Below are 21,052 nucleotides of genomic sequence, written 5' to 3'. Positions count from 1 at the left end.
AATATTTAAAAATCTTTTTAATAAGTATATATTTATATCCTTCATCTTTCTACTGTCTTCAAGATACCCAGTTATTCTCTCTGGAGACAGCTCACATCACTAGTTCCCTGTGCATTATATGAGGGGTATGTATATATATATATATATATATATATATATATATACATACACTCTCTATATATGGTATATTCTGCACATACTTTCATCTGATTCTTTTCATTTTACCACAGTAGTTTAAGCACATAACTGTATGTATTTAGTTTCCCTTCCACTTAGCACACAATGTTGAGTTCATTCCATAAAGTGCAGAGCTTTAACTCTGTGTGTATACTTTATACTTTGTTTCCAGAATTCCCAAAAGACAAATAGTCAGGTTGTTTCCTTTTCCTGAACCATCTGGCAACACACTATCTTACAATATGCTTTTTGGGAAGAGTGGAGTGCATTACAACTAAGCTACATCCTCAGACCTTTCAAGGCTTTCAATGATTGTGTAGAAGCTTGTGCTATGGCTCTATCATGATTTACTTAGGAAGCATCCTACTACTAGACATTTGACTGATAGCCACTTTTCACTATTATGATTAATGCTATGACAAAAAACACTTGAAACCTAATGGATTCTTAAAGGTGGCACTGGTAGGTATGCAAAGCTTTAAAGAATCTTTCCTCCATCCTGCTAAATTACCACTTAGGAAGGTTGTCTCAAATTATGGTCCTCTCACAAAGTATAGGAGCCTATCAATTTCTAGACACCCTCACCAACAATAAGCATTCTCATTCTTCTTGGTAGCTGTAAATCAGATCAGGTATTTTAAAAGATACTATCTCACAACTGTTTAAAATTATTATTTTATGCGTGCGTGCACGTGTGTGTGTGTGTGTGTGTGTGTGTGTGTGTGTGTGTGTGTGTGTGTGTGTGTGTAATTGCCCTCAGAGGCTGGAAAAGGACACGATCCCCCTGGAACTGGAGTTACAGGTGGCTGTGAGCCATCTAATATAGGTGCTAGGAACTAAACCTGGGTCCACTGCAAGAGCTGCAAGTGCCTTTAATCCCCAAATCATTGCTGCTGTCCCTCTTACAGACGTTGTACCTCCTGTCTTTGGCTGTTAGCAAGGCTGAATACTTTTACATGCTTACCAGTTACTTACATACTCTCTTCATGTACTTTCCTGTGTCTGCAGCTATCTTTACTTAGTTCTGAATCATCTTTGTTCATTAAGGCACTAGCCCTCTGTTTTATGTTGAATGCACTAGAACTTTCACAACTGAAATGTTTTCACCCAAAATTGTTTATCTTAGCTGGATAGGATTTTTTATTTTGATTTATAAAATGATCAAATATCTTTAAAAAATAACCAACATACACAGCATAATGAAGTACTGAAATTCACTCTTCTAGGTATTTGTTATTTCCTCTCAGAAAAAGGAGGAAGGGTAAAATTCCATCATTTACAAATTCACTTCTAGTCCAGTTTGATCTTATCCATAATTAACACTTTTAGTTAACTAGTGAGAGCAAATTTGCTCCCAATAAGCCAGACTTCAATTTTAACCTAGCACCACAGAACATTTCAATTCTGGTCCTACCAGATACTGACATATTCATTTTGATCCAAAGATTCTAATTATTGAAACTCAACCACTAATTATGCTCCAGTGAATTTATGTCCATATTAATTCAGACACAATTGCAAACTTAATTCTTTCCCCCCTTATTATAGAACAAAAACTGTGATGGTTTTAACTAGTATTTCCAACAGCTACCATTAAAATGGTTTCAAATATAAGACGCTGATTAAAAAGAAAAATCAGCCTCCAAGTCTTTTTAAATTCAAAACACCGATGACCTTTCAGAAGTATTGGTGCTGTTTTAACTTATTTGATAGCATGTAGAAGTTACTATACATATAAAAACTGTATTCATATGCTATGAATACAATTACTCTAAAGCATGAAGACCACAGAAGCAAAGTATGAAATTTATCTAGCTAACAGTTAAAAAAATTAGCATGTGTGTGTGGGAGGCATCTCCCTACACTAATGTAAACTAATTTTTTTTAAACTAATGTAAAGCAAATACAATTATTGTAGTTATTTTTTAAATTATTAAGGGCATCGGTGTGCATTAATTCCAGTGCTTGTATCTTTACTAAAGTGGCAGCTAGAAAGAGGTACAAAATGAGATAAACATTTTAAGTATTAGATGTGGACACAACTAACATACACTTAGGGAGCAGCAAAGAGGCTAGCTGGAAGGACAATGGAGGCTCTCCATCTTTAAAATCCACCTCCAAAAAGAGATAAAAAGAATGGCGGTATTTGTGTGTGTGTATAATTCTATAATAATTAGGCAATATTAATCAGTGACAGAAATCAAAATCATGGTTTCTGAAGGAGGCAGAGTGGGCCAGGATGGTAAGACCTAGGAAGGACCCAAAGGAGGCTTCTAGGATATTAACTAAGTTTCTATGTCTCAATCCAGGTAAGGTAACAAAAATATGCTCACATTTATAAAAACTCAGAGATGTAGACATAATTTGAATGTGTAGTTCGTGTGTGTGTGTGTGTGTGTGTGTGTGTGTGTGTGTGTGTGTGTGTGCATGTGCATATGTGTGTTTTGCATGAATGTATGTGTGCACACTTATTTGTACAGTGCCTGCAGTGGTCAGAAGAGGGTATCTGATCCCCTAGAACTGGAGTTAAAAATGGTGTGAGCTGCCACGTGGATGTTGGAAATTGAATCTGGGTCCTGTGGAAGAGCAGTCAGTGCACTGAGCCATCTCTCTAGGCCCCTGAATTTGTATTTTAATAAAAACACTTGCTTAATTTTAGAGAACAGTGACAATAAACATATTAAATAATAGGAATTAGAATGTTTACTTTCCAAGCCCTTTCCTCCTTCCAAACCCTGCCTGATAGCCCTCTTCACTCTCCTTCAAATTCATGGCCTCTTTTGCTCACTAATCATCATTGCATTTTAACTAAAGAAAAAAGTCAGGAAACATAAAATTGTATTTAATGCCATTTTTCTACTCTGTTCTAGTTATATTTTAAAAGTTACTAAATGAGTAAGGCCCAAATTGACAAGTATTGGCTACATGAAAGAAGGTATTGGCAAAACCAACTGATTTTCCTAATAATTTATGTTGAATTAAATTGAAAGAGTGTTGAGGGGTCATTAGAAAAAAAACTAGCAGTTCTCAATCTGTGAATAACATCAGTGCTTTATTAGAGCTTCATACAACACAGTATTTGGTATTTAATTAAATTTGGGAAATGTTGAAATAGAAATGCTTTACTGTAAGACTCAGAAATCCTTTATAGGTTAATAAACTCTGTGCATCTCTAGAAAGGTTATATGGTATGTGGCTTCTCCTAAATGTCAGAGCCCTTCTTCCACATCTGCCCCCACACCTACTTACACTGTTCACTGGGACAGATGTGAACATACCATAAAACACAGCAAAGTTCTAAGAACACAGCTCAGTAACTTGCCACCATGCTAAACATGCCTTTTACAGTTTCTGCACACAGTGTAGCTGCCACATTTTGACAGGTGAATGAATGAGCATAAAACAAAAACTGATTCATAATCAAGCACTGAAGTTCTACTCTGAAACAATCAATGTTTGCCTGTACATTTACTACCTGCAACGAAAAAAGGGAAACTACGAAAAATAGTTTGTACTCAAGGGACTACCATCTACTGAGGTGGAAAAATCTTTATTTGCTTGCTTATTTTTGAGACAGGGTCTTTGTAGCTCAAGCTAGCCTCAAACTTAGGAGAGGCCCTCTTGTCTCAGCCTCCCAAATTCTGAAACTAAAAGCATGTGCTACTATACCCAGCAAGAAAATCTTTAATAAATAATTTTGGGGCTGAAGAGGTGGCTCAGTGGTTAAGAGCACTGCCTCCTCTTCCAGAGGACCTGGGTCTGATTCCTAGCACCCACATGGCAGCTCACAACAGCCTTTAACTCCAGTCCTAGGAGATCTGATGCCTTCTTTTAGCCTCTGTAGGCACTGCATGCCATGGTGTAAAGACAGATATGCAGACAAAACACACATACACACACACACACACACACACACACACACACACACACACACACACACACACACACACACATCTTTAAAAAATGGATTTTGAGGATTTTTTAGTAGTTTGGAGTAGGATGTCTTTTGACAGGAGGAACGAACACTCAGGTCATAATGTTAGTAATGATCCTGATACATCTAAAAAAAAGTCAGAAAGAGCAATCTTTCTAGGGGAGAAGAGGCTCAGTCAGAGAAAAAAAAAAGAATTAGACTCACTGATTAAATCTGTATAAACCATGAGTAGCCTTCAGTGTTGTATAAAAACAATTATAGAATCTTTTTGTCTTACAACATTCACTTTAAGATTTGTTTTAAAATGTAAACGTGAGTAGTTCTTGAGTGCCAACAGATTTTCATCATTCTGTCCATTTTAGGAAAGTAATTTAGGGATTACATGCTCTTCTCTAGATGGACTGAGACAACACCAGATTTCTGTTGCAATTACAAACAAATTACATGCCTTTTAACATGACATACTCCCCATTAATCATCTACTAACAAAACATTTAATTCATAAAAGCAGGCTATGGTACCAAGTAGGCAGAGGAGAATCCACAAACCAAAGGGCTTTTTTTTTTGTAGAAACATATACTTTTCTTACCTTCATAAGGTCAAGTAAAACACTATTTAAAATTCCAAGGTATCTTCTCTCTAATGACTGAGGATGGTTAACAGCCGGAAACTGTAAGGACAACACAGTATGGATATTAGCATTTGGGGAAGTATATGTGTACATACATTTGTGGGGGTTACATAAGGCATCATTTGGACAGAAATCATTGCCCTTGAGTCAATCCAAGTCAAATTACTATTTGTATATTACTTTTTGTATCTATATATTTTAGATATGAATTAATAGGACCAAATATTAAATATTAGGAAAACTTACAGGTGAAAGATGATACCTAAAGCTAGAGAGACAATATTAAAGCTCAAAAAATGAATAAAAGTCTGAGCCTGTATATTTAATAGAATCTTGTTTGCTTATACAACTTGCTTCTAAAACAACTTATAGACAAACTGTCTGTTTCAACAGACAATTCTCAATACTGACAGACTGGAGAACTAACAGAAGGGCCATGATATGATATCATATGAAGACGTATTGGCTTTTCCACAAGAATATGTAATTTACTCCTGAAAATGGAGACATAAGAAAGGAAAAAAGGCAGCAAGAGGCCAGAACCTGAAAGGCTCCATTTGAAATGGTGAATTTAAGCACATGTCCTATTATTGTTTTTAATATACTCTTCTAATGATTTACATTAAAAACCTTATGTTAAAGTTGTAACAGAGGGCAAACATAGGCACCTATATCAACAAATGCATTTCTAAATAAAGTAAGGGGTTGGTGCTTATTTTGATGCTGTTTCCTTTCTTCTACCAATTCCCACTTGGCAATACCTTGAGTGGTATTGAAGCAGTGGGTAAGACACTGGCAGAGGCCAAGCATTTATACACCTTCCAAATGTTGAGTGCTAGTTTGCTTACAATACATATTTCCTTTATACCAACATAGGAACAGTTCAAAATACAGAAATCTTTAAATATGCTGAATAAAAGGACCAAGGAACTAATTCTATAGTAACATCAAACAAAATATTAAGAAATATTTATGCTACCATTCCCACATTATAGTCTGTAGGGCAAGAGACACACTTGAGAAATTTGTTGCCTGGTTGAAAAGGAATTAACTGTGCACCTGTAAAAGAGAGGCTAAAGACAGGCATGGTAGCATACACCTGTAGTCTCAGCACTCAAGTGGTTGAGACAGAAAGATCTTGGGTTCAAGGTCATCTTGAGATACATAGTGAGAACCTATGGCTGCAGAAGAACCTGTGGATATCTTGAACTCGTGTACCACATACACTTCTTTTCTTTCCCCAGGAATGACATTTCAGTGATAAGAAAATTAATTATGAAAGCTAAAAGGTCTTAGAAAGATCAGAATAAACAAAATTGACCAGGACAGGGAGTTTTCTGTGAGATTGTGTCTCCTAGGAATGTCAGAAGCTACATGCATTAAGTCTCACCAACATGACTGTCCAAACATGAGTTGAACAAGGAGGACATCAATAGACATGCTAATGTGGACAAGGAAAGCTCACATGGCTTCAGCCCTGTACAAGGAACTACAAGGAACTAAGGAATGTTGAGAGCAGGAGAAACAGGTTTTCCTAGCGAAGAGTGCAAAAATTAGTTATACCATACCAAACTTTGGTGAGCCTTGGAAACATACATACAAGTAACAATATATAGATAGAGCAGGCTATAAATAAATACACACAGACACAGACTGACAGATACACACACACACACACACACACACACACACACACACACACACACACACACGCATGTCCCAACAATTAATGGAAAAAGAGGCCATGAATTTGAAAGAGAGCAAGGACTGGTACATGGGAAGGCTTGGAGGAAGGAAAGGGAAGGGAGAAATGATACAATAGTTTGGAGGGAGGAAAGGGAAGGGAAAATGATGCAATCACATTATAATCTTAAAACATATAAAAAATTAAATTTTAAAAAACAACCAGGCAAACTCTCAACTTAAAAAAATATAATGTATATGCTGCTGAATGAAATCTGTTATTCTAATATGAGATAATTCAACAAAGAGCCAAAGCTCGAGCATACAGTTTAAAACTATATCCTAGTTTTTTACTTTCCTAATCATTTGGCTAATAAAATACAATGTGAGAGAGTACCTCTTTACTGAGCACTATCTATATACTGCATGCTGGTCTGGGAATTTTGTTCATTTTCAATGCTAGAGATGGAACTCAGGGCTGCAGGCATGCTAGGCAAGCACTCTACTATGTAGGTATACCCTGGCCCTTAGGGGATTTCTCATAGATCATTTCATCTTCATCACAACCTATCACTATTTCACATGTGAAGAAAAGAGAGACACAAGAGAATGAAATAGCTTCTGGAAGTTATTGAAGGTAGTAAATATGGGGACTCTAATGTACTCCTTCCATTATGGTACATCAATAATTACTTTTCCAAATAATGAATGTAAGTAGAATGGCATGTTGTGGATTTTCCAGTCTCTATACAAGTGGATCCAAATCCGCATCACGCTGGATTTGTTCCTGGTTTGTTCCTGGTTTGCAGCAAATGCAGTTCATAGACCCTATGTGCTTTGCTATCTATCACAGACAATCTCAAAATATATCATAAAGGAAAACTTTTCCCTCAAAAGATATTTAAACCTCTAAAGAGACTGCACTAATTTTGTTAAGCCACCATGAACACTTCAGACTGAAATGCAAACATAGTAAAGTCTATATAAAAATCCCTCCCTGAAGCAGCAACCTCCCCAAAGGCTATTTCCAAACAGAGCTGTCACATGCTATCTAGCCTTCTACAGACACTGTTGTTTAGGAGGAGGTCTGTGAACAGACAGGACTACAGACAAAAGAGAAAAAGATGATTTTTGTGGGTCCTCTAAATTTGAATGCGGCCTCTACTTCAAATGTGATTTATTCTTCAAAGATCCACCTTAAATTTCAAATCTGCCATAAAGCTGTTCTAATGAAACGCCAGATATGATTTCTAACTTTCCAGAATGTGAGACATGCTCATGGTCCAAATCACAATGAAATATGTTAGAAGCAGAATAATGAAGTGGAATGCAGTGTATTATGCTTTCCGATAAATTTCTAGCTTACTAATTGATTCAGTATGAAATTCTTTTTGTGCTTTATACTAGTAGTTTGGGTTTTCTTTTCCTCTGTGAAATTCTCATATCTGTGTGGCATAAGCAAAGCCTATAATACCTGCACTGAAGATGTTGAAATCATGAGGGCAAGGCAGTCTGAGCTACATAGAGTTTCAGGCCAGCCCTGGATATTTAGTAAGACTCTGTCTCCAAAAACCAAAAAGAAAAATCTAGCATCTATTAAGAACTAAAAAAACAAACAAACAAACAAACAAACAAACAAAAACACTAGACATCCAAACCCCAGATCATTCAATCAACAAATGGGTAAATGAACTGAACACATTTCTCAAAAGAAGATATATAAAAAGCCAATAAATATTTTTAAAAAAGGCTCACAACCTTAGCTATGAGAGAAATGCCAATTAAAAGTGCCTTGAGATTCTATCTTATCCCAGTCAAAATTAAGAAAATGACAGCAAATGCTGGTGAGGATGTGGGGAAAGAGGAATTCTTAGTCACTGGAAATAGGAATGTCAACTTCTGCAGCTATTATAGAAATTAGTATGGAGGGTCTTCAAAAAAGCTGAAAACTACCATCTGACCTATCAGCTATATCACTCTTGGGTATCTGCCCCAAAGGAATTGACAATGGCATACCACAGAGTTACCAAAATATCCATATTTAATGCATCACTACTCACAATTGCAAAGATACAGGTCCAGCCTAGATGCCTACCAAAGATGAACAGAAAAAACATGACATATATGTACAATGGAATCTTATTTAGTCATTTTGAAATTCAAACCAAATTGAAACGATGTCAGCTGTAGAGAAATGGATGAATGGAAGATAATCATGTGAAACAAAATAAGCCACATTTGAGAAAGCAAATACAACCTTTCCTTTCACACGTGAAATGTAGATTTCATTATGAGGCAGAAAGAAGCAGTCTGGACAGAGCAGGGGATGAGACAAGCCAGGATAGTGGGGAAAGAAAGAATAAATCACGTTTTCTCTTGTATGCAGAATCTAGATGCGTGTGTGTGCCTGTGCCTGTGCCTGTGTGTGTGTGTGTGTGTGTGTGTGTGTGTGTGTGTGTGTGTGTGTGTGTGTGTAAAAAGCAAGAAGAGGACTATTGGGAGGGGTAGGTCTGCTGTGGATATCGCTCTGTATGCTGTGAATGTGTTGCTCTGATTGGTTAATAAATAAAGTGCTGATTGGCCAGCAGCCAGGCAGGAAGTATAGTATAGGCGGGACAAAGAGAGAGGATAATTCTGGGAAGAGGAAGGCTGAGTCAGGAATCGCCAGCCAGACACAGAAGAAGCAAAATGTGAAGGCAGAACTGGGAAAAGGTACCAAGCCACACGGCTAAACATAAATAAGAATTATGGGTTAATTTAGGTGTAAGAGCTAGTCAATAGTTAGCCTGAGCTAATGGCCGAACAGTTTTAATTAATATAAGCCTCTGTGTTTTTACTTGGGACAGCGGGGCCACAGGAGCCGGGCAGGACCAGAAAAACCGCAGCTACATAGGTCAAAGGGGCCAGCAAGAGAGGGGATGGGGAAGGGCAATGAGGGTGGTAAATAAGAGCAAGATACAATGATACACATGCATGAATACAAAGAAAATTATTTTGCATGCGAACTAAAAGAATAGAAAAAAAATAAAGTCGGGGGGGATAAAGAAAAGAATACATCTTAATTCCTTAGTTTCTAAGTTATTGGGTAGATCTAGAAATGTCAAAATCTGCTCACCATTCAGATTCTGTGGCACAGACCTTCTAACCTGGCCTGTAATAAATCAACTAGCAGACCAAATTTAATGACATTACATAGCAACCAACTATTTATTCAATACTATGCAATCTAGGTGATACCATTTTAGGTGTGCTATATGAATGGAACAGTTTCGTTCCTAAAGAAAGTCATGAGTCTGGTGAGGAGGCATATTTGCAAACAGCTACTTAATTGAGTATTAATGGGTATGACAAAAAAGAAAAATGTGATCCGAGTGCTATAGGAATTTAAAACAGCCTCTAGAAGAGAGTCACAGGCTTTGAGGTCAGTGCCCGGAGCACTAGAGATGTGTATTGTGCAGCACTACAGGAGACACATGTCATGCCAAACAAATTGTGGGAGGTTCCCAGTGGCCTGAGAACATAGGAAAGAAAGCAGGACAGGTGATGATGAGGCCAGAGGGCCTTTACTGCTACCCTAAAGAGTCTAAACTTTTAACAGAAATCACAGGAAGTTTTAAGCAAAAGGGAGACAGATTTAAATGTGTGATTAGAGAGAAAGTTTAAGAGATCAGTTTGGAAATAACTCAGAGCTCAGGTAAGGTTGATGGGGTGAAAGGAGCATTAGAGGCAGAGAGAAAGGAAATGCAATTGAATTTGAGTGCTGATGGCACAGACTGACTCAGTCATTCAGTGAATATCTACCACACACATGATGGTTAAGTGTTCATTGTCAACCTGACAGAAATCTAGAATTTCCTGGAAGAAGGGCCTCTGAGCATGTCTGTGTGAGTTATCTTGATTACCTTAATTGATGAAGAAAGGCCCATTTTAATTGTGGGCACTACCATTCCTGGACTGGATAACATGGAGAAAGGGAACTGAGCAATAGTTTGCCCCTCTCTGCTTCTTGACTGAAGATAAAATGTGACCAGCTCCCTCAAGCTCCTCCAGTTGTGACTTCCCTACCACAATGGACTGTAATCAAAACTGTGAGCCAACATAAAGCCCTCTCCCTTAAGTTGCTTTTATCGGGGTATTTTATCATGGCAACAGGAAAAGAAACCAAGACAATGTATACTAGGTTCTATGTTTAGTGTTCCAGCATCTAGTATAACATTAAACATTAAACTGATAACATAGGCGATTTCTGTCCTTGGGAAACTTAGGAGCTAGTAGGGGAAACCCTGACATTAATAAGGAACAATTAAGCAAACAGATGAAATAATTCCATGTTATGTTAAGTGGTGTGATGGGAGAAAAGAAAGGTACCACAGGGGAGAGAAGGGACTGCATAGAGGACTGTCAGAGAGAGGAGAGACTCTTTGGGCTGAAATCACAGAACGAGAAGAGGCCATGCAAGGCAAGAGTGTTCCCAGGAGAAGAAAGCACTAGTCCCAAGTTCATGAAGTACCAAAACCTTGGGATGCCGATAGAGGTCAAAGAACAGGCAAGTGTGGCGAGAATTTGAAGGGAGGTGAACGGAGACAGGTGTGAGACAAGGTCAGGAAACCAAAGGCCCCCATCATGCAAATCCTCACAGGCTATGATAGAGAGTATGGAATGCTTCTCAGTGAAAACAGAAATTCAGTCATCATGACTACCTTTATGTTATTTGTGAATATAATACTTGCCTTTCAGTTAGACCAAGAACAGGTCCTATTTATTGACACATTTTCAGCATTTTCTAGTATGAGAAATGTTCCATGACTGTTGAATTAATTTGATGAACTACATACTATTTGTAAACTAATCAATGGCCACAATTTGGCTGATACAAGCAAAAATAAAAGGAGAAAAACTAGTCTTAAGTAACTTAGGCACATTTGGAAGAGGATGTGAAAGGAGAAGGAGAGAGAGGAATGAAAAACTATTATATATACACCTCACTTTGTTCACTTCTTCCAAGTGTGCTGATCTCAGCAGGAGCTGGGGCTGTGTTGTACATTCACATGTGAGCAGCAGTGTTCTCAAACAGAAACTAACTGAGGTCCAGAAAGTCAAAGATAAAAAACAAAGTGCTTTACAAAGGGCAAGTGACATCATGAACTTGTCATACCATGATAGTTGATGGTTGCTGAGGGAAGAAGAGTCATTTTCCCTTGGGGACATAGCTGCTAGTAAATCACTCAGACACACATGGGAAGTACTAACTGGACTCAGAGGGTGATCAATAACAACAAGGACAATAATAACACAGGACACGAAGTTTAGAGGGAGGTGAGGTAGGGAGACCCTAGGGCAAGCTGGAGGGAGGTAATGGTGGTTGGACATGATTGAAATATATTGTATGAATATACAACATTTTCAAAGAATAAAAATATTTTTAAAAAACATAGTAGCATGGTTTGAGAATTATACATTTGCACTGGAAAAGAAAATAAAGGACTAGGTATGATGAAATTGTTTAATAGTTTCTACAGTGACTACAAATTGACACATTGGCTGCTTTTGGGGTAGATGGAAATGAGGAGTAGTCTGTAAATCACTCGTCATTCTGATGAGATACCTCTGGCAGTTATATGTTCCTCATTTGGGCAAAGTTCATGGTTTTGAAAATGGTTTCCATTATATTTTCAGCAAACAAGTCTTGCACTAAGGTAGCAAGTCTAAGAAAATCTGTCCAAGACAGACTTCTACAGAGATTTAATGTTCCACTGTCAATGTACAAGAAATATCTGTGGAGCAGACCCTCTAAATGTGTAGGATGCAAGTACTCCTGGCCATCTTCAAGTCACCACAAATACATTCACCTAAGTAAACAGCAGCACATTTCTATCTTTTGGAGATGCTTAATATTTTGAATAAAGAGACAGTTTGAGATAAAGGTTTGGAATATAATAATGTACATACTAGAAAGATTTTGAAAAATCAAACTTTACAGATTAGAAAAAAAGACATTAGCAGCTCCTGCTTTCCAATTGTGGCTATTTTTAAATTTCACAATTACTATTTAAGATTCAGAAATAAAATATTACAGTGAGAATTAAAAACACTGTGATGGGAAGGGAAGAGTGTGCAATGTATAGCTTAGAAATCCATTATGCAATGAACAGCACATTAAATACTGCCAGACTGATTCCATTTTGGATTTTAGCAAAGCCTCTTACCCGGAGCCCATGGAAACGAGGATTACTATAGAAGAGCTTCATCTGCTCAGATGGAAGTGGTCCTAGCACCTTCTGAATAGTAAAGAGTTGGTCAATTTCACTTTCTCCAGGAAATAAGGGCTGTCCATCACTAAGCTCCCCAAGAATACAGCCCACTGACCACATGTCCACAGATTTTCCATAGGGAGCTCTGAAAAGCAAAAGATGAGACAAGCTTAGCAACCAAAGACACAAAATGGTTTAATAATTCTCAACTTATTTTAGACCAATTTATGATTTAAAATATGCATGTACTTAAGGAATTTAAAAGGGCCACTAGCAAAAATGAGACTATAAATAAGGAATTAGAGCTATCTACATAAAAACTCTGAACACAAGTCTGTAACCCACCCTCAAAAAGAAATCAATTTAAACACAATTGAGTTAGTATATACTGATTTGAAATCTAGGTCTATCTTGACACAAATGGCTTTAATAAACCCTAATGTAGTGTACACAGTGGGTGAGAACACCTCACTTAGGCAATGAAATGTTCCCAAGAAATATTTTCAAATAATGATACTTTAAGCTCTAGTCTGGTAGAATGTGCCGTTGTCTTATGTACCTTAAACAAATACTGGATGTCATTTTATTTCTGATTGCTCAGTATCACAATTTCCAACAGCTAAGATGAGTTATGCGAATATAACTATTGTATATAAGGCATTCTGATAGTTACTTTCTTTTCTTTTCTTTTCTTTTTTTTTTCTTTGTTTTTTCAAGACAGAGTTTCTCTGTGTAGTTTTGGTGCTTGTCCTGAATCTTGCTCTGTAGACCAGGCTGTCTTCAAACTCACAGAGATCCATCCGCCTGGCTCTGCTACCCAAGTGCTGGGATTAAAGGCGTGCGCCACCACCACCTGGCTTCAAATAATGTTTTCATGTACTTAAGGGTTTGTAGCTCTCTTTTAGGACCTAAATCACTAGAGAGAGAGCTTTACAAAGAGAGTTTGCTACAAATGGAGGTCATAAATGAAAATCTAAGGCCTTATAGCTTGGTACCTAAAGCCTAAAATAAATTATTTATGACAGATTAAACAAAAACTATATATACAGTTTCAAACATAAATAATCCAAGCCTTAAAAAGGGAAAGCCAAAATAAGATATATGAAAAATAATTTCAAATGAAATTCTAGAATGCCATAATAATAATATAAAAATTTAAACTAAAGCACTATTAGCATACAGAATATATTTAGGTTAATGTAAGTTACTGCAACAATAACTCAGTATTTCATTTATCTCATTTCCTTCTCACACACAAAAAATCTAAAACTATGAGGAAAGCTCATTTAGACATTTTTGGTAGCTTTCTGGGCAATTAAGCATATTGATTTTAAAAATACTATTTGAGATAAAGAAAACCTGTCATATGGTACTAGATTGAGAAACCTATGGAAAAATCTCATGCTCATGACAAGCTATTTTAATCCTATCATCTAATTTGAATACTTTATGCAGCTGAAACTATTTTGGATATCAAGGACAAAGTCCTTGGAATGTATAAACATGTAGACTCTTAATATAAAACCAAATACCAAGTGATTTCAATGAAATTTTTACAGAAATAGTATGGTACTTAAACTAGAACATGACAATCAATTCAACTGAGCTCAAGTTGGCTGTGCTGTGCTCATCTAATTTTAGCAACTATCAAACATATCTAAAGATAACGTCAGTTTTCCAATGGGTACCGTTAGAGAACAAACGTTCTCTAAAGATTCACAATAAAGCTATCCTCACAATACACTCCATGGGTCCATTTTATAGATGAAAACCACATTTTAAAGACTTCTTCTGCCAGACTTGGGCTCTTGCTTGCAGTTCTAAGAATGATCTACTTTCTACTCTTCATTGGCAAATAGTGTCCTGTAAATTCAAATTACAAATCCCTCAAAAGTATATAATACAGTCCAGTGATCCACAAAGGCACTCAGGAGAAAAGCAGATGGATACAAAGAAAAACAATCCTAAGTCCAAGATCAAAAATCAGCACAAGAAGCTGAGACGATGGTGCAGTGGGTAAAGTGCTCGCTAAGTAAGCATGAGAACACGAGTTTTGATCTCTAGCACCCACATAAACATCTGGGTGCAGCAGTGGATATTTGTAATGCCAGCACTGGGAAGCAGAGACAAAAGGATCCTGGGGGCTCACTGGCCAGCCAACCAAATGAACCAAAAGACCCTGTCTCAAAGAAACAAGGAGAACAATACAGGAAGACACCCATTGTCAACCCCTGACCTTTCCATACGCACTCATGGTGGCATGCACACACGTGCACACACACACAGACGCACACACAAATTAACACGAGTCTAAAACTTGGTCCATTCAAATGATGGGACAATATGGGGACTGACCATAATTTGCTTTGCACGATAAAGCAAGCTTTTGATTTAAGAGAATAATAAAGATTTTTAAAACATCAGTAATTTTTATTGACCCTAGATCAGCAATAAATCAAGAATTGCATCAGATGGTGGCTGGTAAACATTAGAAAATGAATAGTTAACATCCAATAAACTCTCCGTGAGTAATACATATAGTCACTAGTGCTACCCAGAAGAACTACAGAAATTTACATTGCTATTACATAAAAGTTATCTTTTAGGAATTAAATTTCTTATATTCCCCCAGACACATATATGGGACATGAAAGAAATGTGGTAAAACCTACAATTTGTGTAGTTTTGATTATTTACCAACATGGCTAATTTTAATTGTTAGTGTGTTTTCTTTCTCCATTATTGGGTTCCAAAGAAGGAACTCTGGTTAAGAAAAACTCTGGTTAAGAGAAAACACTACAGCTAGGGGAGGTGGAAAATTATCAATGAGACTATGTGAGGGAGATGTGGACTTCAGGCTCCTTCTTGGCTGTAAAGTTAAAATGTATAAAAATCTTTTTAGAAGATTTTCTGGTACTAACAGATGAATGACAGGACACTAAAAGTGGAAAGGTGGGCAAAGTGGATGAATGTGGAAATGCGGCTGAAAAGAATCAGCAATGCAGGTCTAATGTGAATAACCATTTATCATCAAACAAGATTTACATTGTTCAGAAGAAAACTGAAAATTGGTTCAGTATTCGCCCCATGTCTAGCCAAGTGGCTGAATGTAAACTCAAGTATCTGTCTAATGTGTCAACAGATAAACGAGAATGCCAAACCATCCCCTTGTAAGTCATCTTTAATATCATTATCTTCTATCAAGAGGTAGGATTTATTTCTCCATACTTTGAATTAGGGTTTGGTCAATAAAGCAAATGCTGTACAAACAGGGCCTTGAAAAGCACCTTTGCTTTATGGCTGTACTTCATGCTGCACATAATTGCCCTATCACATTAGAAACTTGGACTAGCTTACTAAAAGATAAGTCCTGAGGGATACATGATGCTTTGCCAGGCGCTAAGAGAATAGCTCAGTGGGTAAAGTTCCTGTCTTGCAAAAACTAAGGACCTGAGTTCAGTCGCTAGAATACACATAAAAATGCCAGGTATGGCGGTGCACACTTGTAATACAAGCACTGGAAAGGCAGAGAGAGCAGGATCCCTGGGGTTCACTGTCCAGGCAACCGAGCCTAACTGATGAATTAGAGGCCGGTGAAAGACCTTGCCTCACAAAAGTGACTGGATGCCTGAAGAATGATATTCTGGCCTCTACATGCACATACACCCCCTCCCCCAACACACACAAGGAGAAAAACAAAAGGTCTATCAGACACCAGCCAAAGCCCTCTACATCAACTAGTTCCCAGTCCATCTGCCAGCTAACTAGCTACCATCAGAGTGACTCCAAGAGAGGTCGCTCCACTGAACTCTCAAGTTACAGGTATTCAGAACTGTGATAAATAAAATGAAGCTTGTTTCTTAGCATCAAGTTCTTAGGTGTCTTTTTTTTTTTACAGTGAATATGCAACTAATATACTTAAGTAACCCGAGTTTTTATTTTCCGTAAGTGATCCCAATACAAATGATAAAGAAAGAACAAATGTGTATGTGCCACTCTATTTTGAAAAGGAACTCACCCAAGTAATAGCTCTGGTGACCGGTACCACCTTGTAGCCACATACTCTGTGTAATTCGCATTATTGCCTTCGGAGAGATTCCGAGCAAAACCTGAAAGAATAGCAATTTCCTGTTGGCAAAATAGTTCACCACTAGTAATTATTTCAAAGAATATCAAAAGAGCATAATGACTAACTTAAATTGACTGTTTATTAAGAACATCTTTATTTGAAATAGTTAATAGTGCTCATATGTTTAAGTACATGATGAATTTGCTATCGACTCAGTCTTTTTTCTGTGCTAAAGAGATCCATGTTTTTAAATGCACCCTGTGTTTTCATAAGCGTTTGGAGCCATATTTTCAAATAGACTCTCCTACGATTTTCAATTTAAAATTGAGTGCTCACTAGGGCCAGAAGTCAAAGTCACACGAGCATTAATTCTGCTATGTGAGACCTACATAGTGTTGTGTATTTACTGTTGCTGAGCAGTTCCAGTCATTAAGTAAACAATTAGCAGTTGGCACGGATAGAAACAAGTAGGCTGAAAATTACTCTTCGCCCTTAATGTTGTAGAAGCGACTTAGGGGTATCTTAATTACCTTATAGATGCTAGCATTGCTTTTGTCCCCCACTTTTTCCAAAGGGTTTGGACCAAACAATGAAGCAGTAGGCTAAATTAATTACCCATCTAATTCACCAAATGCAATAGAGGTTCACCACCAGGGTTATAGAGAACTAAAACTTTAAAACTGGAGTAGAAATTAAGGTTTGTGTCAGTCTGAGAAGCAAAAATTAGTATTTCTTAAAGTGAAACAGTTAAAAAAAAAAGGAAACAACACAAAGACAAAGCCCCTAACTTCACCTAATCAATTCTTCTTACTGAAGCAGTTGCTAGACACCTATGTGCACTTCAAGTCAGACAAAGGAGTTGCTCTCTGCTAGGGAAGGCAATTAATTAGGAAGTCCTTGATGGGACCCACAGGACATAGGATGGCACATGGAATGCTGACCACTTTTTAAAGCAGTAATGCTAGAGAAACACTCCTCTTTTCCTATTATTAACCATCCTGCAGGCATTTCTTTTGTATTTATACCTGTTTTATAATCTTCAGTCACCCTGGACCTTAATGTAGAATCACGGAGGCATAGTAAATAGTGTCTGGGGGACAGAGAGTCTGCTGACACTTTGGGAGGTAATCATAATTACAGATGGGAACTCATAGACAATATTCCTGGAAACCAGTTGAGGCCAGAAGAGGGAAGTCAGATCCCTTGAAACTGGAGTTACAGGCAGTCCTGAGCTGCTTTGTGGGTACTGGGTACTGGGGACTGAACCCAGGTCTTTTTCAAGAGCAATAAGTGCTCTTAATCACCGAGCCATCTCTCCAGCTCCCAATAATATTTAAAGAGTCGCCATGTTCTACAATGTAGATCAGGTAAAAGGATAATTTCAAAGGTGACCTCCTGGGGCTGGGAATACATTCAGTTGGTAGTCTGCCTAGCATGCTGGAATCCCTGGGTTTTAACCCTAACATTGCATAAACTGGGTGTGGTGGCACATGATTATAATCCCAACACTCAAGAGGTGGAGGCAGGTAGATTAGAAGTTCAGGGCCATCCTTAGCTACATAGTGAGTTGGGGGTCAGCCTGGGATACATGAGAACCTATTTCAGAATAAAACAATAATTTAAGTATTTAAATCAACTGTTGAGTACTAAAGATAACTAAAAAATTTTACCTGTCTGCTTCTTTTTGTAAATGTTCCTTTCTGACATTTTATCGAGCCATGCCCTAAGCACTATTAACTCAGGATTTTAAAACTTTTGTATATTATTTAAAATATTTAACAGAATTATCCACATGAGAAACAATACAGATTTTCACTAGGAGTATAATTTTTAGAAGTTTTCCCATATATTTGAGAAATAAGAGTATTGTACACCAATTACCCATTTCATTCATTAAACATTTAACAGGAACAAATGGATGTGCACTGTATGCATCCCATACATAAGTGTGAATACATGAGTATTTATCTAGTGGTTATGACTAACTGTAGAACAATTTCTATTAATATACAAAATATTTTATCCTACACTAACCAGGAATCTATACTGATGGTTTAAAGAACACTCTAATTCTGGGGTCATTTGGTACTGGGTCACTTAGCACATTACTCTTATGTGACAAGCAAGTATTTGCTTCAAATTAATTGCCATTAAACAAATAACGGCAAATTTGTTAAAATTGTACATAATAGAACATATAACAAAGAGAAAGCAAAGCTGTCCCAGCTGTCAACTGTTAGCACATGACCCAACTGAATGTTCTTCTACTAACTTAAATCAAAATATAAGATTACTTATAATATACCTTTAAAAGCTACCCATGTAGTATATTAAATTAACCCTCTCAATATTGGGGCTCGATTTCTTTTTAACTCACCGAAGTCGCATAGTTTCAGGACATCATTGTGGCTGATTAAGAGATTTTCAGGCTTTATATCTAGAATATCAAGATTAAAAAACAGGAAGTGAAAATGTTCTCTTTTCTGCTGACCCACACTTACAGTGCTGCAATGGCATCCATTTGAAACATCTAAGCAGGACTCGACTAGAAAACTGGGCAGTGTAAAGAAGACATTTTATGCTGTTACAAAAAACTTTCAATTAATAGAATTCTTTTTTTAAACTGTATTTAAAAGATTTTTTTCCATTTTACATACCAACCACAGTTCCCCCTCCCTCCCCTCCTCCCGCTCACCTCTCATCTTCCCCCCACCCCAATGCCCCCTCTACTCCTCAGAGAGGGTAAGGCCTCCCATGGGGAGTCAACAAAGCCTGGCACATCAAGTTGAGGCAGGACAAGCCCCTCCCTCTTCATTAAGGCCTAGCAAGGCATCCCACCATAGAGAATGGGCTCCATAAAGCAAGTTCATGCACCAGGGATAAATCCTAGTCAGGGCCCCACATACTGCCCAAGTCACACAACTGTCACCCATATGCAGAGGGCCTAGTTTGGTCCCTTGCAGGCTCCCCAGCCATCAGTCCAGAGTCAGTGAGTTCCCACTAGCTCAGGTCAGCTGTCTCTGTGGGTTTCCCCATCAGGATTTTGACCCTTTGCTCATACAATCCCTCCTCCCTCTCTTCAACTGGACTCCAGGAGCTCAGCCCCATGCTTGGCTGTGAGTCTCTACATCTGCTTCCATCAGTTACTGGATGGAGGTTCTATGATGACAATTAGGGTAGTCATCGATCTGATTACAGGGGAAGGCCACTTCAGGCACCCTCTCCACTACTGCTTGGACTCTTAGCTAGGTTCATCCTTATGGGTTCCTGGGAATTTCCCTAGTACCAGGTTTCTCCCTAACTCCATAAAGAAGAAATAGATAAGATCTCCCGAGTAAATTGGGAGTTGGGGTGGTGGTGGTAAGGGGAGGTAGCAAGAGAACATGAGGGAAAGGGACAGCCGAGTTGGGGGAGGGACAGAGGGAGAGCAAGGAAAGAGGTATCTTGATTGAGGGAACAGCTAATTTCTTTTTGAGACATGCAGACCACAATTACCATGAAGATTCCTAAAAAACCAAAAACTTATCTCTCTCCCTTTCTCTGGTAAGGATTGAACCTAGAGCCTAAAGCATGTTGAGGACACATCTTAATTCTGTAAGAAATTTTTAAATGATTAAATTTAGGCCAATATACTTCAAGAAACTATTTTTGCTTCATAAAGAGTTAATACAAATTTTTGGAGACTGAACCTAAAATGTCTGTATCTACATGCTATCTTTAAAAATGTACACACCAGTAGTTAAACAGTATAATATTTACTGGAGGAAAACTATAAAAAAGGTTCTCTGTATAATTCCTATATTCACATACCTATTTAGTTTTCCCATGTGGTTCACAACTAACAGACAAGGTAAGATTTCCATTTTTTCCCCAATAGGTCATGTAAAGATGTAATAGGAGTTGAGGAGCAGAAATTTTCAGAAAATGAAGTGGAACTATTCCACAGAGAGGCATCTCACAATTTTACTTGTTGACATAGGGTTTCATATATCTCTTGATATATGGCTTCCAACTCTTATATAGTCAAAGATGACATTGAATTCTCAATCCTCCTGTCTCTACTGCCCAAATGCTGAGAACACAGGTATATACCAACATGCCCAGCTACAACATTATTTTTAAGAGTACAGTAGTTACCATCTATATTACATAGTAGAGGTAAAAATGAGGTGAGTACAGAGGTAGCGGGACGTAAAGATTTCCCAATCATGGGACTGTGTTTTTAAATCCTGGAGTCTGAACCAAAGTACGCATGCTGGTCAAGTACTCTTATTATTTACAGCCCCAGCTCAGAATCTTATTTCCTA

At 37.7% G+C, this 21,052-nt stretch overlaps 1 protein-coding gene across 3 annotated transcripts in view; it reads right to left on the bottom strand.

Moving 5' to 3' along the window:
• The window catches only part of LOC128100726 (cyclin-dependent kinase-like 5), a 185,249-nt gene that overhangs the window by 30,405 nt on the left and 133,792 nt on the right, over window positions 1–21,052 (bottom strand). For all 3 annotated transcript variants that reach the window (XM_052723409.1, XM_052723333.1, XM_052723487.1), the window contains 4 exons: window positions 19,123–19,182; window positions 16,695–16,785; window positions 12,632–12,821; window positions 4,701–4,781 (listed from right to left, as the gene is read on the bottom strand). In XM_052723409.1, coding sequence (XP_052579369.1) covers window positions 4,701–4,781; window positions 12,632–12,821; window positions 16,695–16,785; window positions 19,123–19,182 — 422 coding nt within the window. The remainder of the gene's footprint in view (window positions 1–4,700; window positions 4,782–12,631; window positions 12,822–16,694; window positions 16,786–19,122; window positions 19,183–21,052) is intronic.

The sequence above is a fragment of the Peromyscus californicus genome, unplaced genomic scaffold (genome assembly GCF_007827085.1).
Source record: "Peromyscus californicus insignis strain IS unplaced genomic scaffold, ASM782708v3 Scaffold_10__1_contigs__length_136768540, whole genome shotgun sequence".
Classification (NCBI taxonomy): domain Eukaryota; kingdom Metazoa; phylum Chordata; class Mammalia; order Rodentia; family Cricetidae; genus Peromyscus; species Peromyscus californicus.
This window is presented reverse-complemented; position numbering and strand designations above follow the sequence as displayed.